Source organism: Talaromyces proteolyticus (genome assembly GCF_021365285.1).
Source record: "Talaromyces proteolyticus strain PMI_201 chromosome Unknown BGW36scaffold_2, whole genome shotgun sequence".
Classification (NCBI taxonomy): domain Eukaryota; kingdom Fungi; phylum Ascomycota; class Eurotiomycetes; order Eurotiales; family Trichocomaceae; genus Talaromyces; species Talaromyces proteolyticus.
In genome coordinates, this window is record NW_025764278.1 from 1,683,201 (window position 1) to 1,710,662 (window position 27,462).

Consider the following 27,462-nt stretch of genomic DNA (forward strand, 5'->3'; position numbering starts at 1 on the left):
GATTAGCGTAGTTAATTAGGGGCATGCTCGATCGCGAAACGGCTATTCTTAGTCCAGAGTAACCTCGTCGTAGCCCATTTACTCCTTGCTGTCATCATTCTCGGCCAGTATACTGCTGCGTCATCAACATTACTCACGTCGAACCATTGGCCAATGGGCGAGCCGTATACCGTCTATCATGTATTATGCTATCAATGCACACTGCACAGCATTGCAACTCTTACTATTAAATTATTATCGTGATGATATGTAGTAATGGCATGTGTTTGTCCCATAATAAAGTAGAAAGTGATATGATGCCTGGATCCGACAAATTGACTTGTCAATCTAGGGCTAGGGCTGACCATCACAAATATACATGTGACATATTTGCTTGCGATTTGACATCAATTGATAAATTCGAGCAAACTCCTTTTGCCAATCAAGTATGCTAATGTATATTTAAAATATAGTTCTTTAATATTTCTATTATAACACACTCTATCTTTCTTATCTAGTAATCCCAGATCACTACATAAATAGCTACTACACACTACTCAAAATTAATAAACAGTAACAGGCAATTCATCATTATAATTCACTTGCTAATAGAGACAGTGTCAACAAGACCCAGATGTTAAGACTGTTAAGAATAAATTTGGTGCCCTGAAGTTTTCCTATCAAGAAGCTGTAAGTCAATGCTACCTGATCTGTGTTCATGCAACTTTTGTATTTTAGGCAACGAGAAAATGACATACAGCTCCTGATATGTAGCGTCCCAGGAAGCTGGTGTGATTGTTTGTACGATGGGGAACGTCAGAGGGCTCCATTTTAGCATGGCACCAGATGATCAACGATGCGCAGAAGGTAATTGGCTCGAGAAGATGAGGTGAATCAATAGATGCTCTCTTTTGCTCCTGATATACATGAAACAGACACCAATTAGTGAGAAACAGCAGACGGTGAATGGGATCAGTGTCACTATATCGCACGATTTTGTCCTAGCTACGAAAGAAGAATCTTCTGGCAGGGATAACCGTTTCATAGCCTTCTCCGGCGGTGACTGGAGGGTTGTACGTCGTCAGTTCTGGTGGCCTTGCGTTTTGTTCGGGACTCGGTTGACTCTCGAGTGTCGGTTTCCTTGTTCGTTGGATTGCGGGTAGGGCCCTCCACTGATAGTGGAGTTTCAAAAGAGCCACTCGATCCCCGAGTCGGCATTGATGCTATTTGACGGCTCTCAATGGATAGGATAGTGTCAATGGACTCTATTCGGAGAGACTGTTTGTTGCTTAACGCCAGGAGCTGTGCCATCCGTGCAATGTTTTTGATCTGCCTCCCGTTGATATCCAGATTTGACAGCCTCAGAATGTCCTCATGGGATAACTCGTGGGACTTGACGAGTGATTTTAGCACAGTATTCCACACCTGCAGTCGGGAGTCCTGATCGAGCTCGGGATATTCCAGAGATAGATGAATGCGAGAGGAAAAAGCCGGATCAATATTGGCAGTGTGATTTGACGTCATAAAGAGAATTCCTTTGTAGTATTCTAACGTGCGGAGGAATATTGAAACAATGTTATTTTGTTCCAATCGATCTGGTGAACGAGCCTGGAGAAACACATCGCATTCATCCAGTAACAGAATGGAGTTCCAGTGTGCAGCAAGTTCAAATATTCTCGACAGTTCCCGCTCAATCATGTAAACGTGGTGGCCGAGATTGGAGAATGTGATAGCAATTAATGGAACCCGCATATCCTCCGCAATAGCCTCTGCCGTGAGCGTCTTTCCAGTTCCGGGGGGGCCAGAAAGCAACATGATGATACCTTCTCCCTTACCTTCAATAAAGTCACTGAACTCGTGTTCGCCCGACTTTTTTGCTCGGGTTATGGCAGCAAGGAGATCTTTCTTGGGCTTTGGAAGTACCAGGCCCTCTAGTGTGTTGGTCCGCCACTCGATATCTTGAATATTGTCCACAAAAAAGTCCATCCAGGTGTGTAATTGAGGTGAGTATCCGTATAGACGGTCCATGCATAGCATATGGTGATCGGAAGTGAGCGTCTTGGGAATGTTATCTTTCTCGGGAGAAAGTCTTCGCCGAACGTGCCGGAAACTGAAGGGAGAATAGCGGGCAAATTCGTGGCGATCGATAATGATACGCCCAGAAACATGGACTTTTTCCTCATTACAGGAGGATCGATTCCAAGTTATGGCTGCGCCATTGTACCTGTTACAAGATATCAGCTATAGGAAGTCATAGCATAGGCAGGATGGTGTCTTACGATTTGTAGTGGTATCCCACTGAACTTTCAAATTTCTTCCCCCGCAGTGTTAAGAGGTTCCTGAGGTTTTTATCTTCATGGAAATCAATAGGATATATTGGAAGCGTATTAATCCCCCTTTGATCTTCGTACGGGCGGATTTTTTGCTCCTGCTCGTAATAACCGAAGAAATCACCACTCCAATCCACGGAGAAGTAATGAATGCTGAAAAACTCCCCGTCCTTGTCTTTCCCATATCCGGCTTGCAGCACCTTGGATGCAACGAAGCTACCGTTGTTGTTCGTAATGACTACTTCACCGGAAATGAGGATCATCCATAGATTATGCCATGGCACCACCCTGCTAATGGTATAACCCTGGTGCATACTGATGGCATCGCTTAGCTCCGAACTAAGGAGGTCATAAAGCAGGGCGATATGTTCTTTGGTTTTGCCGTCGAGGTTCCGACGCTTTTTCAACTTTTGGAATTTGGCCCAGCGATTAACAAACGGTCTGAATGGGGCTTCAAAAACCACTCGATCGACCTCCCACACCGGACCAGGGTAGTCTTTGAAAACATATTCACTCAGGGCATCTCTGAGTGCTTGACTCTGAATCACAATGGAATGGGCTTCAAGCGCCCTGAGAGGAGATTTGCTCTGCTTCTGCCGTAGAATTATAGCAAACTGCGTAGATTTGGCATTCCTATCCGGGCCGGTAGTAATTTCTTTGGGACATTCATCCACCCAAGAGACATTTTCTTCCTCGTCGGGACGTTGGTAAATTGTCTTGATCTCGGAAAGTTCGCCGGGCGCCATCAGAATTTCGTCTTTCAGGGTGCTAGTTGCATTGTTTGGATTCGAAATGATCCCATTGATGGGCTCTTCGCTACCTGGTGAATGGGTTTTTGCCTGATTTTGGTCGTCCATGGTCTGGAAAAATGTTCCCCTTCTCTTTTTCTTTTACGCCTTTTTGATTATTTTTCGTCGTTTCTTTTGATGGGTGAAAAAGTAGATGCAATGGAAGATTGGGATTGGGCTAACGACAAGGATGGAAAGAATCAGAATGAAAGGGACGGAGAAAGAAACAGTTCTAAGATACTTTTTCAGAGCGAGGTAAAATGCCTTCCTTTTAAGAAAAGACATGAGTGCAATGGCACCTGCGAAATCAATCCTCGTAGTATAGTACTTGGCCAATACGAGGCTGAACTCCTACACAGCCCTGGAACGAAAGGCTGAGATTATGCAGTGCTGAAGTGGCACGTCGAAAAACAACCACCCAATAGGTACACGAGGACCCGCAACGAAAGGCTGAAAAAATGGACGTCTGGCATCTATCTCTAAGATTAGTGAGGCAGTGAATTTTGTGATTAATTTAAATCTTTGCGTAGCCTCATTTGAAAATTGTGACGTGGAAAGCTCCCAACACCTTTCTTTTCTACCCATCCATCATTCACCAAACTGCTTTATAGTGACCAGCCTGGGACTGAGATATCATGGAATTGCCTTTCTCAAGATTTATTTTATGAAGCCTTACCATGAAACGACTACATTCATCTCATTCGAGTTCCATGGAATGTGCACCTCGGACGAAACTCAAGCTAGAGAGCTATTCCTCAGGTGTGGTTGCGAAGCCGGAAGATCAGTTTGCGGGGACAAGTGATGGCCCGCGTACCGGGCAGGCTCCGAGTAATTTGGTTTGTCTCGCGCCATCGACATTCTCAGATTTTAATTTCCTCATTGACATATTATTAGTTGGATATTTCTTTATGGCGCTCAAATGCGGACGGACTGGAGGTGACAAGCGCATACCCCTTGTCTAACCGGAAACGGCTGGATAAGAGCCAGTATAGTGTTGGTTGGGTATGCGCACTCGCAGAGGAATTCCGTGCGGCCCTTCTCGTCCTAGATGAGGAACACGAAGACCACTTTGTCCCGGGTGATCCCAATGACTACCGCTTTGGGAAAATAGGGCAACACAACGTAATTATTGCGAGCCTACCTGTTGGGCGGTATGGAATGACATCGGCAGCAACAACGGGCATCCACATGGCACGCAGCTTTCCCAATATGAAATGCGTTTTACTAGTGGGAATTGGTGCCGCGATCCCGAATGATGAGGAGGAGATTCGTCTCGGTGATGTTGTGATTAGTGAGCCGAATAATCAGTACAGTGGGGTGGTGCAGTTTGACATGGGAACACAAAAGCAGGATAACACTTTTCAGCTGAAAGGGTCCATAAATAGACCATCTCATGCTTTATTAGTAGCGCTGAAGCGTTTCACGACAGAATTGGACCAAGGGATCAACAAAAATAGCATACCTGCCTGCCTCAGGGAGGCCCAAGCTAAGGCTGGGGATAAGAGACGCCGGTATGAGTTCCCTGGACTCGAGAACGACCACCTCTTTCCACCTGATTATAAGTGTGTGAGCGATGGCAGCAGGTCCTGCACCTCCTGTGATAAAACTAGGACCGATACGCGTCAAGCGAGTCCCACTCGATCTCTCGACCCAGCTGTCCACTGTGGCATTATTGCGTCAGGAAACATGCTCGTCAAAGACGCACAACTACGAGATTCTCTGCGGGAGAGGTACAACGCGATTTGCATTGAGATGGAAGCGGCTGGACTCGTGAATGGGACCTTGCCATGCATCGTAATCCGCGGTATATGTGACTATGCGGATACACATAAGAATGATATGTGGCATGATTATGCTTCCCTGACGGCGGCTTCAACTGCAAAGGTACTATTGTCGCATCTGAATCCCTTATCTCTCGAGAACACTCCCTCCACATTCGTAACTTGGAGGCAATCGTTTCTCAAAGGTATGTTCGCAGTCACTTTTCATGACAAAAGATGTAGTATTTAATATATATATATTGACACATACTAACGGGACATAGTAAGCAATCTAGAATTGCACAATTTTATTGGTCCCGGTCATCAACACGGTGAGTTCTTCTTCTGGTGTGGCCATGGCTGGTTTATAGAGACAGGGCTGAGAGACATGCAGACGGACCCCTGAAGGGGCCGTTGCGTAACATTGACCCCCTCGGTATGAATAAACGACACCAATATTATCTGGATAAAACTCTGGAAGGAACGTGGGGGTCTGTCTTCGAGAGTGCCACTTTTGTGGCATGGTATAACGATCCCCAAACAACCCCACGTGTTTTATATTGCCATGGATTACCCGGTGCCGGGAAGTCGTGTATGATGTAGGTAACTGTCAATTGCTTATTTTTCCTCTTCTTAGCATTAGAACGTTTAGTAATCGTTTTCAGGTCTCTCGTTGTCAAGTGGCTTGAGGGGGAACAAAAGCAAAGAGCCCGCAATGCAGGGCTTGCTTATGTCTATTGCAGACCTGGGGACCTTGATCAGACTAGCGAAGGTCTGCTAACCTCACTGGCTGCGCAGTTGGTGATGAAAATCTCGATGTTTGGAGTGGATACGCTAGTCGAAGGTCTATTACCTCCCGACGAACTACTAGAATTTGCATGTTCGAGATACCAGCGTACTTACATCTGTATCGATGCAGTGGACGAAATGAATGGGCGCCAAAGAACAAAACTACTGGAAGAGCTATCTAAGATCGGCTCAAATCTCCATATTTTTATAACAGGACGTGATCATGTCAAGGACAAGATAATGAGTCAGTTCCCTGCCGCAAGAGACTTGACTATAAAGGCCAGCAGGGTTGATCTTGAGCAATGCATCCAAACTCGGGTCCTTGAATCAAGTTCCGGGTGGAACGATATTGGAGAACAAATGATGGACAAGATAATCCAAAATTCCGGGGAAAACTTTCTCTTCGCGGATAAATTAATCGCATTCGTCCTCGCCGGGGTTACAGAAAATGAGATTCGTGAACGCGCCAACATGATACCTGATAGTCTTGAAGCCATATATTCTGATATGCTGTTGAGAATCCAGAAGGAGACGCATAGAAAACTCGCCAATAGTATTCTTGCTTGGGTTTCGCACTGCAGAAGGCCATTGAAAATCCAGGAACTCCAGATGGCACTTGCCATCGAGCAGCAGATCTCAGGAGATGTCGTTTGGAAGTCACGTACCGTTCCCAGGTTGGAACACGGTGACCTGGTGAACCAGGAGGTCCTGAAGAATGCTTGCCTCGGAATAATCATGATTGACGAATCTGACCATACGGTTCGTCCATTTCATATATCGTTCCAGGAGTATCTCCGGGATTCGACACCCCCCAAAGGGGATATTAGGCGCCGCCTTTTCAACGATACAGAAGAATTACTTGCCAAAGTGTGCCTTGCCTTTCTCGCACATCCAAAAGTAATCCGATATTCCACCAAGCAGTCTGAGGCGCTCAGCTCTTGTCCACCTGAGTCTCTGGGTAATTGTCTGGATCTTCTTGATTACGCATCGTGTTTCTGGGGTTCGCATGCAAGGAAGTCACCTGGAACAGACTTTATATTAACTGGTTCCGTTGAATATCTTGCTGGTGACCTAACCGATCGATACGCCAGCCAGTGGTATCTCTGCCGTAGAATTGCCACCGAATACAAACCGCCTGATATGAATTCATTGGTGTTTTCCTTCTCAAGATTGCATATAGCGGCATATTTTGGTCTTAAGAATATTACTAAAATATTGGTTGCAAAGCGTACCCTGGATATTAATATGAAAGACTGCTATGGCGCCACAGCACTACATTGGGCAGCAGGAAGAGGACACAAAAGTGTCGTTAAACGATTGCTCAAAGCCGGCGCTGATGTCCGCATACGGGAATCGGTGGAAATAGGCGGCGCAACAGCCCTTACTCGCGCAATCTATTGGCCCACACACGCACTACTACACGACTCGAAAACCCAGGAGGGAGATGGGCCAGACTGTGTGAGAAAGGGGGTCGCTACTATCGTCAAATTACTCCTGGAAAGCGGCGCACCAGTCAACTACTGGTATCACCGTTACTCCGAGACCCATGCTCAATTTCTTGTCATAGCTGATTACAATGAAACTCTCAAGGAAGCAATCGCCAGAGTACAGAATAATCAAGGCATACTTCTTAATCAATACCAAACACCTCTGATAACAGCGGTCGAAATAGGGGCCACAGACATTATGGAGGACCTGGTGAGTCATGGGGCAGATATAAACGCGCAGGCCGAAGATGGCTGGACTGCGTTGCACTGGGCTGTAGCCTTCCGGCGTATTGATGCCATCACGGCTCTCCTTCGCTGGAAAATTGATGTGAATATCATAGATGCAAAGTCCAGGACGGCCTTGGAGCTAGCAACTTTCATGCGGTATGAAGAGGTGATTGACACCCTGTCAGCCTACACTGCAGTTGACAGGTCAAGAGTGAAGGGAGCAGGTTCCGATGACGCATCTGGATCAGTTTCTGTCCTTTTTAACATCGAAGGAATAGATCTTGGATATGCTGCCAAACCGTTGAACACTTTAATAGCCATCAGCCGACTCGGCGAGATACAGATGGCAAAAGTGGTTTTAAATAGCGGGGAGAAAGTCGACACACTGGACAGTGATCAGCGTACTGCTCTGTCTTACGCGGCTCAAGCTGGGAATATATCCATGATAAACCTCCTCCTTGATAAAGGGGCATATATACATCACTGGGACAAGGAATTCCGGACACCACTGTCTTGGGCGGCGCAGGGGGGGCATGTTAAAGCTGCAGCGCTGCTCATCAGTCATGGAAGCCGAATTCAGATGACGGACTTGTGCCATTATTCGCCGCTTACGTGGGCTGTGATATATCGCAGGACAAGCATGGCTAAGTTCCTTCTTGAACGAGGGGCTGATCCAGATACCAAAGATCGCGATGGATTGACACCACTCTCTTGGGCTGCTGCCATAGGTAGCAAAAAGCTCATTTCAACATTGTGCAAATACCATGCGAGCTTAGATCATGTCGACAAAGCTGGCCGTACTCCGTTGATCCACGCTGCGACTCACGGACATCATGGGTCTTTTCGTGCATTGCTTGGGCATGGCGCGAATATGATGCAGCAAGATAAGCTAAACAAAACCGCGTTAGCATGGGCAGCAAAAGGTGGATACATTGATATTGTGAAAGAGCTTCATCGGAGAGGGGAAAGCATCGACTCTCCAGACGCAGATGGACGGACGCCCCTGCACTGGGCTGCGGGAAAGGGTCACATGAAAGTCGTCAAATATCTCGTTGACAGTGGTGTGAATGTGAGAGCATTTGATGAACAAGGTATGAATGCGCTAGCATGGGCAGCTGCAGGTGGACATGAGGAACCTGCAAAGTATTTGATCAAACAGGGAATCGATGTTAACTGCCAGGACAAAAGCGGCTGCAGTCCTCTTTCATGGATGATCAAGAATAGTGACCAGATATCTCTATACATTGAAAAGCCTTTTCGAGGATTCTCTGGCTCTACACCAGCAATGCCAACTCTGGTGACACATAAAGGCGACCATTGGCGACTCGAGCACCAATCACAGATGAAGAGGTCGATTGGACATTACGAGACGATCGCTCATTCAGTTGTTAAGGACTACGCAAAGCTCTTTCGCACAATCTTCAAACGTGGAGTAACGCTTGATCTGGCAGATCGCAATGGACGGACACCTGTTTCGCTCGCAGCCGAGACTGGGCAAACACAGCTTCTGCGTGACCTCATTGATCGTGGCGCAGATCCGAACTCACCAGACATTGCGGGTCGCACACCCCTCTCGTGGGCAGTCAGTAGCCGAAAGGCACTTGAGGCATTGACGATTCTCCTAGGTGAAATCACAGATAATGCGGTTAATGCTACAGACGACCTTGGACGGACTGCGTTATCTTGGGCAGCAAGCCTTGGAAATGCTTCCGTCATCCGGAAGCTACTAGACAGGGGAGCAGACCTAGGCGTGCATGACAACACAGGTCGAACACCCCTCTCCTGGGCTGTTCAACGAGGGAATCGTAACGTCGTCGAGCTTCTTCTAAAGGACGGCATCTACCCTCTCTGTGAGGATACTAGTGGTCGGAGCCTCCTGTCCTATGCCGCAGAGGGTGCGGAGATCGAAACCTTCAAAGAAATCCTCCTGCATGATTCGAATCCTGACCAGAAAGACAAATATGGGCGTACTCCACTATCGTGGGCTGGGGACCAATATGATCATTTTCCCTGTGAACTTCGTCCTGGTATAAATCCTTCTCAAGAAGACTGGGAGTTATCAATAGAGAATATGACCGGGGGCGGGAGATCGAACATAGTGGAAGCTCTGCTTGAGAAGGACGTTGACCTAGAGTCTCGAGATCAAGATCTTCGAACCCCACTATCCTGGGTAGCGGCTGCTGGCTACGTGAATATTGTGCGCAGGTTACTGGAAAACGGAGCTGACGTTGACGCGAAGGACCGTGCTGGACGTACTCCTCTATTGTATGCCATAAGATGCGGATCACGGGAAACAGTGAAGGCCCTGCTGGATGCAAATGCAACGACTACCACGCCATCAGGTGAGCGTGATGACACCTTGTTCATAGAAGCTGTTAATGAAGCTGTTAATGGAAGGCGATCACAAGGGGCCCTAAAAGAACTTGCAGATCTCTGGCGCAGAAAAGGCCTAGGTGTTAGAGTTGGAAAAATAACAGATTCAGTATCAATTAGTTTTCGAATAGGGTATTGTGATCATTGTCATGAGGATATTATAGACACAACCTTCTACTCCTGTGAATCTTGCCACGTTGATGGTAGAAAATTCTGCCTCTGCGCAGCCTGCTTTCAAAAAGGAACCCGGTGTCCCAATCAGCACACCCTATCCCAAAACAGGATTGATGTATCACCAGGTAATTGATAGGCAAAATAAGAACAGGTCAATGTGTCTTTATACGTAATACAATTAATAAAGAGGAAGTAAACGATAGGCTTCGCTACCGGTGACACTGCAGTTGTGCCAGACAACCCTGCGCAGACTCACGAGCTAGAACAGTTATTTCCATCGACGATGACACCGATGAGAGAAGGGAGGCTTCCTCGTCAACCTCCTTCCACAAGCGACAACGAACAGATCGTAACATTCCACTAGTGCAAGACTACCTTGATGAAGACGAGCCCGAACTGTCACTTGCGCAAGTTTACTTTACTTAGTGAGAATACGCGTATTAGTTGTTGATAGCAGCGATACAGAACTGCCTATCTTGGACAATGTGGTTTTTTACCCGAAAGAATGCCACCTCTATCAACACGGATTTGAATGCAGCCAGTCTTTGCAGCCTCAAACACCTTGAGATATATTCTATATGTAATATATTGCGAGACCACGGGATCCTTTCATCTAGTGAATGATAAGTGGATACACCATTGGCCCTAGGGTACGTCTTATTCTTTTTGTGTCTATAATTGACTTCGTTGGTGTGGTGAACTAGATCTATGACTGGCCCTTTGCGATGTATTTTATAATTCCTCAAAAGGACTTTTGCTTCTTAATAGAAATTCCTGCCTAATTTACATGTAGTTAATGGTAAATATGTTGTCATGCATAATGTTGAATATATGCATATTAAAATCGTCGATTGATACTTTCAGTCCTCGGTTCTTGACTCCGTAAGATATAGGAGATGTGCAACCGAACCCTAGGGGACGAGGGGTTATGACGAAAAATATTGAAGTTAAGTAGCCCTTCGTTAAATTACCCCGATACAGGTCCTTGATTAAGATCTTAGTTCTTATAAAAGGAAACAAGGTAGGTAAAACAGCCTTTCAAAAAGTACGCCGTCGCCCACCAGCAAATCCATCTATTTTTTACAGTCTGCTGAGAATTGCAAAAACTGTAGTTTACCTGGCTAAATGAGCTCTCCATCACCCTAACAGCGCGTACAACTTGTGCGGCTGGAGAAATATGAGAGCCAAGCGAAGTAACAGCTGGATATGGACTCAGCTGTGAAGGACTGATCAACTGGTTAGAGAAGAAAAGCATGAGAGGAGAAGTTTTCATATGAAACGCATTTTCGTTTGCACACGTGGTACTGTTGCGTCAGGCAATAGCGAACGGTCAAAAGGAAAGAGAGCTCTATCATATGGCAGACTTGCTTGCCGTGTAAGTACCAAAGTTGCAATGTCAAGGATCATTGGTCACTGTTCACTTGCAAGGGCCAATAGTAGAGGATGCATGACAATACCAAATATCGTCAGGAATAAATATCTGTTGCCCAGGATATCAAATGCTCCTTGTTTCTCTATCTCCTGCTTAGGGAAATCCTTATGTCGGGCCGAGGCGCCGGGTGCCTCAGGCACCGAGAGCTAATACTGCTCAATCATATGTCGTCAACCATCATGCTTACGTTTATGAAGTTTAAGCAACTACATTCGTCAATCTTATATTGGAAGGCTCCTCTTGGGATAAGGCTCCTCCAAAACCAAATACATTCTCGCACACGAGCCCTCTCATTCGCCACCGCAGCATGGAAAAGCGCAGGGATTGAAAATTACCTCATCTCCTTTCTCCAAGGATGTGGGTGATATATCGTGACTAGAAATAATCCCGAAACTCTAATATCCGGAACACCATTTACCCCCCAGCTGAAACTGCTTGGCTGAAAGGTGAAAACCTCGTTGGGCCGGTTTTAAATGGCAGACGGCGCCTTACAGGGTCAGGAGCTGGCTGGCGATGTGCGCCGAGCGCGGGAGGGCAAGGCGCAGTGGTAGTGGTCGTGGACACCGAGATGGTAATCACGGTGCGGGTTCTGCGCTTTACCGTACCGGTTTCACGATGTTGGGTTGTGCTGTGATGTGGTATGCAGGGCCGGGCTAGGCATCGCTTAAAGAGGCAGAGCTAAGGAGTTGGGGTACATATTAGGTGACAAATGAGGGGCGGGGTTGGCGAGGGCTTGTTTGCTGAAGAAGTTCTAGATGCGGGTATTCGGCGCCGGTGGTGGCGAGTGTGGTCGCCTGGTTTCGGATGTTGGTTTTCGTGAGAGATGATGCCGTGGAAGGTGGATGTTTACATCTTTCAAGACGAATACGCCTGGGCCATAGACGAGGATGGTTGTACCATTCGTCCCGTAGCTTTCCGATTGTAGCTGTGTTACTGAGCTGGTGAGAGGGGAGAGCGAATTCCACAATATTAATCCCAACATTGAATACACGTAGTAGTAATGACAATAATATATAACCAGACATACCTATTATCAGAGTCCGTCACACACAACATCCAATCTACAATGTTACATGTAATACCCGTTGTCATGTATATGCAAAGTAGCTCACCGATATTGAAAATTGAAATTATATAATAAATTGATTCATAGTGCTACTATTGATATTTATCAACACCCGTCTATATCTACCGGTCAAAGGATAAACTGAGTCTGCAGAGAAGAGTGAAACATAGAACGGAACCAAATCCGCCTGCTTGTATTGGAAGATTGATAATTATGTAATGGTAGTTAAACACCGAACATCGAACTCGACAGGAATAACGAGGGTATAATAAACACTACTGGATAAGGAAACCATTCCCTTTCCAAGAATTGAAATCGAAAGAATGAATGGCATTATACCTTGCTTGCCGCTGCAGGCTCCCGTTCCCGTTCCAGCCCGTCCGTAGCTTTTTGCCATATCCCAAACGCCATCATTATGCGCACAAAATACATTCATCGTCACTGATTCATCGTCGAGTCCAAATTCGCTGCAAGGCACGTGCAAAAGAAATACATAGAAGAGTGAAAGAGAAAGTTAAGCGTCGATATCCATGGTATCTTCATTCACCACGTGGACGTGCGTCGGGTCCGTGGTTATAAGCAGTCCTCGGCCCTGGTTGAATGTATTCTGAATAGCCTGGCACTGTCCGGCGGTCGTAAAGAGAACTTTGATTAAACCGTCTTTGGGGATGCCGGTTTGCTGCACGTCCGAGTGAGCGGTTGAACAGCGGGTGGTGTGAGAGACTAGTAAATCAACCAGAGGTTTGACGTATTGCACTGTCGACTCATCTTCTAAAACGTCTAATGCGTCGATCACGCAGAACAGAACCGGTGGTTTATATCGTAGCAAGGCATCTAGAATTCCTAGAGCGTCGGTCCATGATGACATTGTCCCGTTGAGCCGACAGAAGCGTTCCTTTCCCAGGTCACAGTTGCTGTCACAATCCATCATGGGAGGCGCAACGTCGATCAACTGCCGAATAAGACTGTATACCAATGAAATAATTCCAGCCTCCTTGCTGGCACGGGGGGAAGCGGCGCAAAAGTGCGATACCGTAGGTATGCTATGTTTGCGGGCTATTGAGACATAACAAGCCGATATCAACGTCAGTCTTCCGGGAAGTCCAAGAGAGTGAGACCCCTCGACGGCAAGGGGTAATGACGGATTAACCCGCATCCAATTGTAAATTTCGGTAGCAACAGGCGCCGGGATGGCTAGTCGTTCGTCCACACCGAAAGGATGAGTTTGTTCGTTGTTGTCAAAGAAATCCTGAAGGGATGAAGAGTCTTGTTGTACTCTTAGTTTTAGCAGTCGACGTTTCGTGGTTATATCCACGGACTCGGGCTGGTGGTTCTGTTGATCCACTACTGCAAACATAATTAGTACTGAGCAATATACTGAACGAGTAATGCAACTCACGGCTACTCCCCGATAACTGGCAAAAAGCGCCATCAGCATCCACCTTGCGCACGCGGACCTTCAATTCCGATAAGAAGAGATCGAATATTCTACGCCATCCTTGGGCTAGTTTGGCGTTGACGGCTTTCTTTTTCTGGACGTTCCATATCAACTGGCGGATAAAGGTTGTCTGAGAAGCTTGAACGCGAGCATCTCCCTCCAAGCCAACCTTTACCAGACCGGCGGTATCGGTATATACGCATGGACTTGAACAGACCGAGTCCGTTTTCATAGCGGCGAAATTTTCAACGCTATCGATGAGGTTCTTGAAATTGGTCTTGAAGTCTTCGTTGTGACTATACAAGATGCGGCATCTGGACTTGGCGACATAGTCACGCATGAATTCGCCGAGGAAGAGGAAGATTTGGGCGTAGAGCGAGGCAGCGAGCTCGCTGGAAGCCAGGACTAGAGCGGATGAGACAGCCTTGTTGATCTTGGTGAGGAACTTGAGAAAGACACCGGCCACGCGGTATTGTTCCTTCGAAGCCTATATAGTGTTAGAACAGCCTGCCTGTCGCACGGTTAGTGTAGACGACGCACATTGATAACCGAATATACGACACCAAAAAACAAATCGTAGGCACGCTGGGGCTCCGGTAGAAATTCCATCAACCGCGGGTGCACATCGAGGGTATCGAGACATGTTTGGGCCCATTTGACGGACTTTTGGAGTAAAGGCTGTTGTTTGGGGGTGGACCAGAGCTGCACGGCCTCTTCTATTGATTCACGGACGAGGTCTAGGCTGGCCAGTGTCTGTGATCGTTGTTCATGATGGCGAAGCGAGTCTTGAAAGTCTCTCCACGACCGTTGCAGCTGTTTGATCTCGATTTCGAGTTTCATTCTCGCATTTCCACTGCAGGACCAATCAAGTTAGCCGATGAAAGAATACTGGGCTCGCTATTCTAGCCTTTGAATAATATATCCACGTTTAAAAACCCAGATATAAAGATCAAGACAGGGAATATCAAGTTCACAATTGTACCGCAGCGGGGGCGACGACTTACATTGTAGTCATGTTTGGTGCAGCACACACCGGGAACGATTTCAGACCGATAGTGCTGGGAGTAGGGCCATGCTGTCGAATCTGCCGAATGGTCGCGGTGGTCATTGACATGCTGCTGCTGCCGAGAATCGGGGGATGCTTCAGCCGGGCGCTTGGTTGGATATATGGTCAGCGGGACTGTGCGACGGAGGCCGGGGGAGTCGCAGCTGCAGATGGAGGAACTCAGCGCGCAGCACCGTGGTGGTGATGGCGAGGGTGAGGTCGGTGGCAGCAGTGGTGAAGGCAGTGTTGAGGGCAGGAAACAAACGTCTCAGGCAGGAAGGCAGCATTAGTAGTACGGTAATACTAATAGTTCATAGCAGTAGAGCAGAGCAGATGACTCGCGAGTGAAACATGGGCCGCCCATCGAGGCCAGACGCAGCTCGACCGGGGCTAGACCGCCCGGTGGAATGCAGACCCACCGCTGGGCCCGGAGGGGCTTGTGGCTGGACCGGCCTTTGGGTGTGTGTGCATATTTGCGTGTATTTGGCCGTATTCGCACTGTTTTTGCGGTTTGTCATCTGTTTTAATCTACGCGATGTCCATGCTGACTGGCTGCCTCGCCGCCTGTCTGCACGCAGGCACAAAGAGAAGGCATCGGCGCCGCCACTAAACCTTATCCCGGTTTTGCTTGACACTATCCAATATTGAACAACTTATTGAGAAGGTCTTGCGGCTAGCAATAGAAGAGACCTGTCGCACAGCGGCTGCACAAAGCAAATAGTACCAGGACTCTCCGTTAGCCCGTTTATCAATCTTTTGCGTGTGTTTCTCTCACCAAACGTCGTCTCGCGGTCGACGCGACACAACTGGCCACTGGCTGCGCAATGCCCTGTGCATCATGTACGAGATTCTCATTGCGGTTTAGCCCGGGCGGCAGCAGGCACATGCTGCCCGGTGTCAGCCGGTGCGTTTTACTATGCATTCTGGATGCCGCTGGCTTTCCTGTCAACATGGACTACTTTGTATTTCCAGACACCCTGGATGGATATATGTACACGTCTATCTTTTAATTGCAAGTGCTGGAACAGGGCACCAAAGTACCTGATGGTGGTAATCGCCCATCGGCGACACCCCTGCCGGCCGCCAGCACATCCCTGTCAGCGCTTGGACTATTGGCATCCCCTGCATCGTAGCGCAATCCTCCGACAATTTCGTAGATGGAAATAGCCTAAGCGAGGTGCAGTGCAATAGTACACACAGGCAATATGTATCTTCTGGTTGTCAGCATCGACGGAAGAATAGAAGTAGATAGTGAACAGATAATAATGAATAGGTAATAATTAACAGATAATAATCGATAGATAATTGATACTAGGTAGTAGTAGTAGTAGGGGAAGCAAGCCCGGAATCAACAAGCACAAAAACAAGAATGGATGAATTAATAGAAGGATTTAAGAGGAGGAAGCATAATTGATATTAATACGAAATGCGCAGAAGCACATGACCTCGGGAGCATCTCCGCAGTGGCCGAGACTGGTGACCTCATCGTGCCAGGGGCGGCAGTCCCAACTTCCAAGCCTCGGCGATCATCCGCTTAGCATGATATTCACCATCAATGCCATATGATTAACCTCATGCGCGTGCATGGCATGATCATGATCCCGACTTAATATTGATATTAAGGCAAGTGCTTTTCTTACCATGTACGTGTACGTGCTTAGTGCGCACAGTATACCACATCAGTCGTCGCGACCCGGTTATGAGACGCCTGCTAACCCGATGCGTCGTGCCGCCCCCCACGCATCCCTCACTGGTCGCTGCCGATTAGATACCACCAGATACCGTAGCCTCTCGTATCGCTCGCTTTGCCTGCTCATGCTGTTCTATGCTCTCTACTATTAGATTCATGCGTCGAGTCGATCTCACACTGCCTGATACTATTTTACGTACACGCCCACGCTGCATCACCTCCGGATGACTTAATTTTCTGCGCTGGTCGCCCCGTCGCTAGCCTGCTTACGCTCCTCTCTTTCACAAAAATTATCCATTATCCATTATTCTGATGACTGCAGCGCACTCTCCATCCTGAAGCAGTTGCCCCTCTTCCCTACCACCGGACGAAAACCCGACGCAGTCTGCGTCTCGGCCAGTCTCAGGCTCTTACCACGAAACTCACCCAGTCCTTCGATCCTGATTCAGAATGATGCTTCCCCACATCGATCGCCGCGCAGGACCCGGGAGCCTCTGTGTGCGATTCGCGTTATTAGCATTAGTATTAGTGTCAGCCTCCGCCACCCTCAATGCCACTCCCTCCAACGACTCTCTCCCGTATGGGAACCGCACTTTTCAATTGAGAAACACGCAACACTCCTATCCGACCCAGATCAATCTCGCGCCGTTGACCGCGTCACTGGCCACTTCGAGCTCTGGCGACTACGAGGTAAGCGACCCTATTCCCCTCACTTCTAAGCCACCGCACCGCGCACAACCCCGTTGCCGCTGACATCCGGGGCACCAGCGATTCCAAATCGGAGGAACCTTAATCCACACGACAACGTCCAACACTGCGTCTATTAACGCGCAGGATATTGCTTTAATTAGCTGCGACCCCTTTGAATATTCCGGGTATCTCAATGTTACGCAGACGTTGTCTTCTGCCATTTTAGTGTCTGGTGGCCCCGTTGCGGTGGTCTTGTATACGTCACAGTCCGACCACTGCACATACACCCCCGACGACTCAACCGCCGGCTTCTCCCCTGTTTTCTCAATTATTCACGCATCGGCATCTCAGGTCGTCCTAAATCAGCTTGCCACCAATCCCAGCGACACTCCCAACGGAATCTTTGGCAGCATGGCGACAAGCAGTAGTGGTGCTGGGTTCGGCGGCAATAGCTCCGACTCGGGCCCAGGCTCGTCAGGTCTTGCAGTTGCATCGCCTACCACGGCGGTAGCGATGATTATCCTGTACACAATTACAGGCATCATCACTGCGCTGTTCCTGGGGATTATTATCACTGGAGCAGTACGTGCCCATCGACACCCAGAACGCTATGGGCCTAGAAATATTGTTGGGCGGCCTCGGCAAAGTCGAGCGCGAGGCATAGCAAGAGCAATGCTCGAGACTATTCCCATTGTCAAGTTTGGAGACTCCAATGGGACCCAAGTGGACGCCGCTAAGCGGGATGTCGAGATGGCCTCCCGTAATGACGAGATGGCCTCCCGTAACGAGGAGGATGGAGTGACTGGAGCGAATGCTCCACCAACACAGGATGAAAGCAACCCCGATCATTCGGCTGCTGATGAGCAGTCGCGGGAGAATGCAGCTGAAGGACAGGGGCACAGTCATGAAACTGCGCCGGCTGCCGTAGAACCGGCACCGGCAGTGAGCCCCGAGGTGGCCCATGGCGAACCCGGAAACAATGTGTGCCCGATTTGCACCGATGAGTTTGTCAAAGGCCAAGACGTGAGAGTCTTGCCTTGTAATCACCAGTTCCATCCGGAATGCATCGATCCGTGGTTGATCAACGTGTCGGGAACCTGCCCTCTGTGTCGAATCGACCTGCACCCGGCTGCAGAAGAAGGAGCCTCGCCAGGCGATGAATTGCCTCAAGAGCAACGAGAAGATGCGACAGCAGAACCGACTCCAGAAGAGTCTACCACCGCCAATCGACCAGGGGCTGGCTCCGCTCAACACCGCAGATTCACGACATACCTGTCGGATATTCGCCGCACTCGTAACGCGCCCGTGGAAGAGCGCCTTGCTGCTCTTCGTCGTTACCGTCAGACGAATGAGCAGCAAGCAAATGCCACCGAAGAAGTGGCCGAGGAGACTCAAGGACGCCGTGGACTGACGATGCGTCTGCGGGAACGATTCCGTATCCGCACGCGACCACACGAACCGGGCACTGCCACGCCAGAGCCTTCCTCTTCATGATTTATTGCTCTTTATTCTTTTTGTTTATAAAATGTATGCGATTCCTGCTGGGACCGGGAACGCTAGCTGGCGGCGCTGTACATTGGTCAATAGCATATTTGTTTATATGGGACTGGGGATAAAAAAGGCTGGATTTGTCTTCGTCTTTTTCCATTGATGAGTTGGCGTTGCGAGCATGGTTATGTATTGCATTGTACATGAGCTAGAGGTACATACTATCCTCATTTTTTTTTTCCATTCCAATCCAACTTATCCTACTATTCTTAATCGTAGTATACTGGCTGTTACACTGTAAGTAAATAATTAATAGTAGCCAGGTAAGCATGTGATGGCAGCAGGCACATGAAGCAATAATTCACGCAACCACTTAAATCGGGCACTTTACTAAGAGTAGGTCGGCACTGACTCCGGACCTCGGCTGCTAACTTCGCAATTCTACTCTTCTCATTCCTTATTTATTCATCCAGATAGCCTCACGAGCCTGCTGTATATTATTTCTCCCGGAGTTTCTATTGTACATTATTGTATTTCTTTCATTCCTATCAATATATTGCATTCGGAGCGCTTCTAGTGCGGCGACCACGGCTAAATTCTGCAGCCAAGAGGATAATCCTTGCAGTATTCCTTATTCCTGCTACTAACCGCCGGTGAGCAGAGTCAGTTATTGTTACCAGCATTGCACTGCTGACGGAGGACTCGCCGCGACGATAGTTTAACTAGTATTCCTGACCAGCTGTAAAAGATGGCTCCCCCTCACCTTCTCCAACTGCAGTCCCCACAGCTGCCATCTACAAATAATCCCGCACCTTCACAATCATCATCCAACTCTACATCTGCACCTACTTCTTCTGCATCGACTCCTGTTTCTCGTCTCTCACAGCTCTCCTCGCACATCATGGGCTCGACTGCCACCGCGTCGGTCTTCACCCCGGCCCAGGTCGCCCAGGCGCCCGAGGACCCTCTGTTCGGCCTGATGCGTGCCTATCGCCAGGACGACTTCGACAAGAAAATCGACCTGGGCATTGGCGCCTACCGCGACAACAACGCGAAGCCGTGGATTCTTCCCGTGGTCAGGAAGGTACTTACTCCTATTCCTTTTCTCTCGATGATGTCCCTTCATCCGGATAAGCACGAGAATATGTCGGGTGTCATGGAATCAATGGCGTGACTAACACCCGCTAGGCCGACGAGATCCTGCACAACGACCCCAACCTCGATCATGAATACCTGCCCATCTCGGGTCTGGCGAACTTTACCTCTGCTGCCCAGAAGCTGATTCTAGGAGCTGATAGTGTGGCCATCAAAGAAAACCGCGTACGCCCCCCCTCACCCCGCATCATTGGCCCTAAAGTAGCTGCAGCTAACGTGGCGGATAGGTGACTAGCCTCCAGACAATTTCTGGCACTGGAGCAGTGCATCTAGGTGCGCTGTTCCTGGCCAAATTCCACCCTCGCCAGCCCCGACCGACCGTCTACCTGTCCAACCCGACATGGGCGAACCACAACCAAATCTTCACCAACGTCGGCCTGGCCATTGACAAATACCCCTACTTCTCGCCCACGACCAAGGGCTTGGATATTGATGGCATGCTCAGCAGCCTCAAATCTGCACCTCTCGGCTCGATTGTCGTGCTGCACCCGTGCGCCCATAACCCGACAGGCGTTGACCCGACCCAAGAACAATGGAAGCAAATCGCCTCGGTGATCCGCGAGCGCCAACATTTCCCCTTCTTCGACTGCGCATATCAGGGCTTCGCCTCTGGCGACCTGGCACGTGACGCATGGGCCATCCGGTATTTCATTGACCAGGGCTTTGAGACGTGCGTTTCCCAGTCCTTTGCCAAAAACTTTGGTCTGTACGGTGAACGGGCTGGTGCATTCCACTTTGTATCAGGCCCCGGCGCCGAGGCCCAGCGTGCAACCACCAATATTGCTAGTCAATTGGCGATCTTGCAGCGCTCAGAGATTTCGAATCCGCCTGCGTACGGCTCGCGCATTGCTAGCATCGTGCTGAATGACCCGAAATTGTATGCGGAGTGGGAGCACGATCTGAGGACGATGAGTGGCCGGATCATCGAGATGCGTCGCGGCTTGCGTCAGCGTCTCGAGGCCAAGGGCACTCCGGGGACGTGGGATCATATCACAAGCCAGATTGGCATGTTCAGTTTCACAGGGCTGAATGAAAAACAAGTCCAGATTCTGCGGGAGAAGTGGCATGTTTATATGGTATGTCCCTTTACTTGTACTTGTATACATTTGCTAATGATAGTAGACTAAGAATGGCCGTATATCCATGGCGGGGCTGAACACTCACAACATTGATTATTTCGCCGAGGCTGTGGATAGCACTGTCCGCGAGACATCATGATCTGGATATTGTGTCTTGTTCTTGTTTTTCTTAGCTATTCCCACCGTGTCTTACTACCCTTCTGACTATATGTCAATTCTGATTGAACCCTCATACAAATGACCATCGCATATTCTACCCATATATATATATTCATCCATTCATAAATATTGTAGAGCTAGAAAACAGCATCCCAAACAATCAACCACGTACACAACCCCACCGTCCCCCAAAACACCATCTGCGCCGGACTTCGTCTCTCCGTCGCCTTTTTCAGCTGCTTATTACCCTGCCCGACATTCTCTGACGTGCTCGATGCGTCCGTGACTAGTTGGCCGATAAATTCTTCCTGCGTGGACAGATGGCCGACGAGCGTTTGCTGGAGAGAGGAGATTTCGAGTAGCGATTTCTCCGCGTTCCTTATCCATCTAAGTTAGCTACAACCATATAAAGAATAAAGGGGTGCTGACGCACTGGACTTTGCTTAACGTATCCTCATAGTGTTTCAACATGCTATCATTCTCCTCTGCAAAGAGCTGGAGCTGTTCCGGCGTCAGCTGTGTCTCAATGGCCGCAGCTTCTTCCGCGGACAGAGCTGGATCTGCGCGCGAGTCTGGTCGCAAGCTAGGCTGTTGGTCTGCACCATATTCTCGTTGTTGGGGATGGATTTGTTTCTGTTGTTGCTGCTGCTGCTGCTGCTGCCGTACTTTATACAACACACTCTTCTCCTTCTCGCGCACCCGCTCAATCCGCTTCTCCACCATGCCCCTCTGCACCTCAGCCGCCTCCTCGAGCTCGCGACGTAAAAACCATAGTATGCTTTCGCGCACCGTACGTATAGACCTTGCCGTATCTTCTGCAGCGATTTGCGCGTCTGATTTACCGGCATTGTTGTCGCCGTCGTCCCCGCCGCCGCCGGCCCATCGCCAGAGCGCGCCCCCCGGCTGTCCGTACTTTTTCCTTAGAAGCCTGCTCTCTGTTTCTTGGCGGAGCGATTCGGCGGATTGGAGGTTTGTGATGCTCGACGAGAGGTCGCGGAGGAGGAGCGCGGTGGAGGAGTCGATTGAGTCGCGGTCTGCGTCGGTGAGGGGTTTTGGTTTGTTTGTTAACGGGGGTTGGTGTTTGTGGCTGCTGCTGCTGGTCGAGAGGTAGGATTGGCGGATGGATTGGAGGTAGTGGAGGAGAGATTGGATGTGGGAGTTCTATAACTCTTGAGTTAGTGTTTTTTTTTTTTTGTGTATGTGTTTTATTCAGGTGTAGGGGTTTAGTGGAGGTGTACAATTCGATATGCCTCTTTGAGAAACTCGTTGACGGTTTTCTCTGTCGGAGGCGCAGGCGTGCTGACGGGTTGTTTCTCCTGTAGGAGTTTGTGGATGGAGGGGGTTAGGTCGGTCATTTGCTCGTTCCTTATCGAGAAACTGTGATAAGTAATAAGTGAGGTGATAATTGCAGGAAAGCGTAGAGAGACGAGGGTGAAATCTGGCAAGACGTCACAGCGGTAGTCCGACTATTAATATTTAGCTCAGCAGCCAACTTGGCTTGGCGGTAGCCCTAACTCCGCATAACCACCAAGTGACTCCTGACATCCATTCATCACTCAGTTGCAGGGGAGAATTAATTAGAATACAACAATGTCTATGAATACAATATTGAATAACAACATGCTACCCTCTATACAAGGGGGGTAGTTAAATTCTCCTGGTCAATGGTGATAAGGTGACGGGGGTGTGACTGTACGAGGTGGAGGCTTGGAATTGATTGTAAATTTGGGATATCAAGTGCTTGAATACTGCTAATCATCGTATGTATGATCATGCTTATCTGAATAACTCCGCGCTCAACTCAACCAGTGCATGTATATCAACAAAATTAACCCATAAACAATAAAGAACAACAAAAAGAACAAAAAGGCCATCAGTTTGTCGTATCTATTTATTTCTTTTCTTCAACCCAAATCTGCAACCAGTTAGCCATGCAAAAAGCTTCAAATCATTGTAAGTGAAGAGACATACCTCCATCTTCCCCATCTCCTGATTCTCCCTTCTCGCCTCGTCCTTGGCCACACTCAGCAGCAGGTCGAGATCATCTTGATCCCCCATCGTAATCATATCGCCATCATCACGCATCCGGATTCGGAGTAACCCAGGAATCCTGAATTTATCTCTAATTTTACCCTCGAGTTCACCAAAATCAATACTCGCACTGATCATGATGTATCTTGTCTCTTCTTTAGCATGCACTTTGACTCGGAATTTGCGGATTTCAGGTTTTCGTGACGAGCCGCGGCGGGGAGCGCTGCGCTGTGATATAGATGATCTCGCTGTCTTTGTTTCTGGTTCTGCTGCTGGAGCCGCCATCATTTCAAATTCGCCCTCCACGATTGTGTCATCTTCGTATTCACTGGTGTATTCATTTTCCTCGTCGATGTATTTTGGTGCCCGACTTCGATTCGTGCCCGTCGACCGAGGACTGATGTACATTTCGTAAACTTCTTCGGCAAGGCCGTCTTCTGTAATACGGCCATATCCGTTACCAGTCGTCTCCCCATATAACCGGGGCCGTCCAGATGAACCCGAATACTGTCGAGAAGGTGGTCCTCGTGGTTCAGAGGCCGTCCTGCTTGTGCCAACTCGTGTTTTACCCATCGATGGCATGTCTCCCCCAGTCTGACCATTGCTTCCTGCAGCCCCTGGTCGTTCTAGGTTCAGGCGAGGCGGAGGCCCAGCTCGGACAGATGCAGCACGCTGTGTTAGACCGCCATTATTGTTACCGCCAGAGTTCCCCTTTTCTGACTCTGGTGGCGGTGTTGGGGGAATGTGTTTCGACCGATAGGTGGCTCACTCTGCTGCCGACTACGACTGCTAAGACCCTTGTGCACGAGGTTTGTTGCCCCAAAGGAAATGTTTTCGGCTGGGCGGTCATCCTTAGCGATGGCTTCGGCAGCCAGCGCTTTCTTCTGTTCAGACCCTTGGAATCCGGTGAAGGCATTGTTTCGGTCAGATGCGGCGACGAGTCTAGCTTTGCCAAGGTAATCTTTGGTCTTGAGGTTCTTTACCTTGGCCTCGTTGGGTCGGTAGATAACACCGACGGGGATTGAGAAGACCGTGTAGCCCTTGAAATTTGTGAGATTGGGATTTCAGTTGCGTTCGTGAGTACTTACATCTGCCTGTTCCCGAATGGCCTCGTCAATCACATCGTGATCAGCTGTGACCTTTTCTTGTTTTGCATACTGCAGATCTTGCATGCCAGGCTCGATTTGTTGGAGGTAGATGTAACATAGACCACGATTGAAGAGCACCTCGCATGAGTATAAGCGGAACTTCAAGCCCAACTGTTCATAGTCAATTGAGGTGTTTCCTCGCAGATATAACAATGTATCATTGAAATTGGCCAGGGCTTCTTCGAAATCACCCAAGAGAAAGTTTGAGACGCCTTCCTGGAAATAGGCAATAGCCAAGTAGTTGTCGCAGGTGATGGCACGCTGATAGCATTCCACCTGTCGAAGATTTATTAGCAGATGTATGACATATACAAAAGTTGTAGACATACCGCCTTCTCATGCTCGCCCAAGGTCGCATGGATAACTCCGCAATTAAACAATATTCTAGATGTATCGGCAATGCCGTCAAACACCTTCAATGCCGCATCGAATTCATTATTATCGTAGTGCGCGAGTGCCTGCACCCACGTCTCAATTTCCTAATGAGGTGTCAGAAATCACATCCTGTGACGATCAAACATACAGGTGACTCACTTGCTTCAAAGACATGTTTACTGTCTGCAAGCGGGCTTAATGTCGGGAAATTCGCACTTCTTTCGCTGGGGCAGAGAGGATAATAATATGGGTTCCGGTGCGTCGTACCACTAAGCGTCTAATGACCGGAGACCCGTTGATAAAGGTGGGATGATTGGCGTGTGATGAGTGTATAATCAGTGGCTGGTGGCACTCGAATAGTGCGGGGCTTCATGCACGATAAAAATAAGCCATCAACTAGCGCGAGAAGGTCATAGTCGAGTAGAATTCAAATTGATCATGTGATTGCCCGTGCAGGTACTGCGAGCGAATGCTTGGTGTAGGTCAACGTTGCAACGATGTGCGGAGATGCGCGTTGAATGCGGTGATAGGAGTGAATGGAGTGAATGGAGTGAAATGAGGATATTCGGTCCCGCCGATTAGCTACCCTCAGTTCCGACTTCCAGAGTCGGACCTGCAGTGTTCCTTGGTGGTGTTCGATGATTCGCAATATTTATAGAACGCCGGCTAGCAGCACATGGAAGAATTAAGCGAATTCGAAGAGGATCCAGCCACTACTCCAGGTAGTGACTCTGGTGAGCGATTTGGAGAGGACTTAGTGAAAGCGAGTCGGGGATGGAAGCGCCCATATAACGGACCAGCCGTGGCCATGGCCAGTCGGCGCTCGCAGGCCTCAAGTGAGCCACAGGGGCTTCGAGTCGTCGTCGAATCTGGTCGCTGAGTGGATGGGGGGGGCCAATGTTCCAGGGCGCTTGTTAGATGCATCATCTGCAGCAGCCCGTGCATCGGCCGTGATTGGCGTGGAGTCTGCCAATCAAGCATCTCACGGCACATCCTGATTCCACTGCATGTACACCTCGTATACTGAACTCCCCGTTCGCGTTGGTATAGGCATGATTCGCAATGCTGCCAGACGAGGTGGGACAGTGTGGAATTATGTTCCGGGCGAGGACAGGAAGGGGAAAGAGAGGGGAAAGCAAGCAAGGTGCGGGCCGTTGCCGTGCCTGCGTCGCCAATCGGCTTCACAACGACCTTGCATATAACATATAAAATTATCCTTGAACAGCCAACCGCGTCAGTCCGAGTTCGTGCCTTGTGGCATTCTATTTTTATATTCGTCGCTTCAAAGAACGCTGCATGCACAGAAAGCTGGTGTGATCACCTTGCATAAGGCCCCGTCCCCGATTGGCTGACGCGCAGCCGGGCAGCCACGGCGGTTGTGACCGTCGACGTTTGAGGATGGTTTTGCCTCTATACTGATCCTCTCATCGCATCTATTACTGATCCCGCTCATATTTACTAAGGACTTACTGGGCCCTGCGTCTCATATGCGTCACACATGCCGTCATTAAATTTGTGGATAAGCGAGCTGTCTACCACGGCATCGTATCAGACGACCTGTTATGCCTAGCAAACTCATGGCTGGTTCATGAAGTCGATGTATCTAATAGTCGCTAGGAAACAACAAGACAGATCTATGCAGTATTGCATTAGTTGCTGAGATGGAGGCCTTGCATAAGCCAAACCACTGCAGGCTCAGTCAAGCCGCTGCTGCTAAGAATATCACTAGACATCATCCATCATAACATCCCCTTGCTGACTTGCTCCTTGCGCTCTTCCCACACGTTCTTCCCGGAACAGGAGCAGACCATTTTATCATTATCCCAGACACCTGCGCTGCGGGCAATTACGCCCACGATCGTGTCAGGGTCGTCCGTCTGGAACGGTCCTTCTTTGCTTTTGGACACCACCATGCTGCGTCCAATCATCTCCCATACGGCAATTGGCTGGTCCAGCAACACGTTGCCTTTCCCCTTCTCATTAACGTCCACTGTTCCAAAAACTCCACGTGGCTCTTCTCGTCCTAAAACCTTGGCTTTCAGAGCTTCCCATACACCTCCTGTAGATGCTGCGCCGGCCGAGATATCTCCGGTCTCCCGAATAGTGGCCCAATACCGCCCAGGAGAAAGCCCATTTATTGTCAGATCAATCAAAGTCTGGTTGTTTGACACCTGCACCATGCGACTGAGCCCGCGAATCTTTTCCGGGACAGTGGTGTTGTGAGTCTCGAGAATGCAAACGGCAGCACCTTGGTGTTCAGTTAGTCAAACACAACAAGCCGGCAGTGGCCAACTGTATGCATGAAAAGGCACTCACTATTTGACTGCCCGCTTCCTCGTAGAATAGCGTCTCTACCAGTGTCTTGAATGGCAGCAACTATGGAGCTTGGCGCTGCTGTGCCCTCAACGAGGACTATTTGGTCGGCGAGTTTTGCTTCCACCTTCTTGATGCCTGCTCGAGTTAGACATGTGCATGCACCACCGCATCAAGCTGCCTACCCTGAAGCTTATTAATAGATTGCGAGACATCTTCCACGCAGCTGTCGCATGTCATGGGGACAGAGAAGGTGGTCTATGGCTGCATTAGTGACGATGCGGGGAATGCAGGTTGGATATGCATACTTGGAATGGCTCGATCATAGTGGCCAGCGATATTCTATCGTATCAGACTGTATAAATTCAATCTTGAATACATCAGCAAACAGTTATAAGTCCAGCAGATGATAAATGGGCGATTGATTCTCCTCTTACAAATCGGC

General features: G+C 48.9%; 8 protein-coding genes across 8 annotated transcripts; 3 read left to right on the forward strand and 5 right to left on the reverse strand.

Moving 5' to 3' along the window:
* Positions 1–1,020: 1,020 nt before the first annotated feature.
* BGW36DRAFT_288636 (P-loop containing nucleoside triphosphate hydrolase protein) lies at positions 1,021–3,055 on the reverse strand (the record flags this gene model as incomplete). Its single annotated transcript, XM_046210598.1, has 2 exons — positions 1,021–2,203; positions 2,259–3,055. 2 exons carry the CDS (start codon positions 3,053–3,055, stop codon positions 1,021–1,023), a joined length of 1,980 nt encoding a protein of 659 aa, XP_046076681.1.
* Positions 3,056–3,774: 719 nt separating this feature from the next.
* Positions 3,775–10,041, forward strand: BGW36DRAFT_355077 (ankyrin repeat-containing domain protein; the record flags this gene model as incomplete). The annotated part of the gene is made up of 5 exons (XM_046213601.1): positions 3,775–3,933; positions 3,992–5,063; positions 5,142–5,189; positions 5,231–5,449; positions 5,495–10,041. 5 exons carry the CDS (start codon positions 3,775–3,777, stop codon positions 10,039–10,041), a joined length of 6,045 nt encoding a protein of 2,014 aa, XP_046076682.1.
* Positions 10,042–12,735: 2,694 nt separating this feature from the next.
* Positions 12,736–15,099, reverse strand: BGW36DRAFT_89870 (uncharacterized protein). Its single transcript, XM_046222685.1, has 4 exons — positions 14,849–15,099; positions 14,385–14,697; positions 13,806–14,331; positions 12,736–13,753 (listed from the first exon to the last, which is right to left on the reverse strand). Exons 1-4 carry the CDS (start codon positions 14,956–14,958, stop codon positions 12,921–12,923), a joined length of 1,782 nt encoding a protein of 593 aa, XP_046076683.1. The 5' UTR covers positions 14,959–15,099; the 3' UTR covers positions 12,736–12,920.
* A 1,601-nt stretch (positions 15,100–16,700) lies between these two features.
* On the forward strand, positions 16,701–19,000 carry BGW36DRAFT_369731 (uncharacterized protein). Its single transcript, XM_046215168.1, has 2 exons — positions 16,701–17,269; positions 17,348–19,000. Exons 1-2 carry the CDS (start codon positions 17,030–17,032, stop codon positions 18,761–18,763), a joined length of 1,656 nt encoding a protein of 551 aa, XP_046076684.1. The 5' UTR covers positions 16,701–17,029; the 3' UTR covers positions 18,764–19,000.
* Positions 19,001–19,505: 505 nt separating this feature from the next.
* Positions 19,506–21,130, forward strand: BGW36DRAFT_355080 (putative aspartate transaminase; the record flags this gene model as incomplete). The annotated part of the gene is made up of 4 exons (XM_046213602.1): positions 19,506–19,841; positions 19,946–20,077; positions 20,140–20,988; positions 21,035–21,130. 4 exons carry the CDS (start codon positions 19,506–19,508, stop codon positions 21,128–21,130), a joined length of 1,413 nt encoding a protein of 470 aa, XP_046076685.1.
* A 33-nt stretch (positions 21,131–21,163) lies between these two features.
* Positions 21,164–22,599, reverse strand: BGW36DRAFT_89951 (uncharacterized protein). The gene is made up of 3 exons (XM_046222686.1): positions 22,389–22,599; positions 21,584–22,311; positions 21,164–21,528 (listed from the first exon to the last, which is right to left on the reverse strand). The coding sequence occupies exons 1-3, from the start codon at positions 22,503–22,505 to the stop codon at positions 21,288–21,290; spliced, it is 1,086 nt and encodes a 361-aa protein (XP_046076686.1). The 5' UTR covers positions 22,506–22,599; the 3' UTR covers positions 21,164–21,287.
* A 442-nt stretch (positions 22,600–23,041) lies between these two features.
* BGW36DRAFT_355082 (putative PB1 domain protein) lies at positions 23,042–24,878 on the reverse strand (the record flags this gene model as incomplete). The annotated part of the gene is made up of 6 exons (XM_046213603.1): positions 23,042–23,065; positions 23,122–23,903; positions 23,951–24,221; positions 24,270–24,605; positions 24,659–24,808; positions 24,864–24,878. 6 exons carry the CDS (start codon positions 24,876–24,878, stop codon positions 23,042–23,044), a joined length of 1,578 nt encoding a protein of 525 aa, XP_046076687.1.
* Positions 24,879–26,443: 1,565 nt separating this feature from the next.
* Positions 26,444–27,343, reverse strand: BGW36DRAFT_423221 (putative superoxide dismutase copper chaperone Lys7; the record flags this gene model as incomplete). The annotated part of the gene is made up of 4 exons (XM_046219806.1): positions 26,444–26,952; positions 27,021–27,155; positions 27,203–27,275; positions 27,326–27,343. 4 exons carry the CDS (start codon positions 27,341–27,343, stop codon positions 26,444–26,446), a joined length of 735 nt encoding a protein of 244 aa, XP_046076688.1.
* Positions 27,344–27,462: the final 119 nt, after the last annotated feature.

What these genes read in the sequence shown, in the direction of transcription:
- BGW36DRAFT_369731 (XM_046215168.1), top strand. Translation starts at nt 17,030, where the DNA reads ATGATGCTTCCCCACATCGATCGCCGCGCAGGACCCGGGAGCCTCTGT. An exon ending in CGAGCTCTGGCGACTACGAG is followed by an intron (nt 17,270 to 17,347) that starts GTAAGCGACCCT and finishes CCGGGGCACCAG; the next exon opens with CGATTCCAAATCGGAGGAAC.
- BGW36DRAFT_89951 (XM_046222686.1), bottom strand. Translation starts at nt 22,505, where the DNA reads ATGACCGACCTAACCCCCTCCATCCACAAACTCCTACAGGAGAAACAA. An exon ending in TCAAAGAGGCATATCGAATT is followed by an intron (nt 22,312 to 22,388) that starts GTACACCTCCAC and finishes CAAGAGTTATAG; the next exon opens with AACTCCCACATCCAATCTCT. An exon ending in GATACGTTAAGCAAAGTCCA is followed by an intron (nt 21,529 to 21,583) that starts GTGCGTCAGCAC and finishes TAGATGGATAAG; the next exon opens with GAACGCGGAGAAATCGCTAC.
- BGW36DRAFT_89870 (XM_046222685.1), bottom strand. Translation starts at nt 14,958, where the DNA reads ATGTCAATGACCACCGCGACCATTCGGCAGATTCGACAGCATGGCCCT. An exon ending in GCACCAAACATGACTACAAT is followed by an intron (nt 14,698 to 14,848) that starts GTAAGTCGTCGC and finishes TTGGTCCTGCAG; the next exon opens with TGGAAATGCGAGAATGAAAC. An exon ending in CCAGTTATCGGGGAGTAGCC is followed by an intron (nt 13,754 to 13,805) that starts GTGAGTTGCATT and finishes TTATGTTTGCAG; the next exon opens with TAGTGGATCAACAGAACCAC.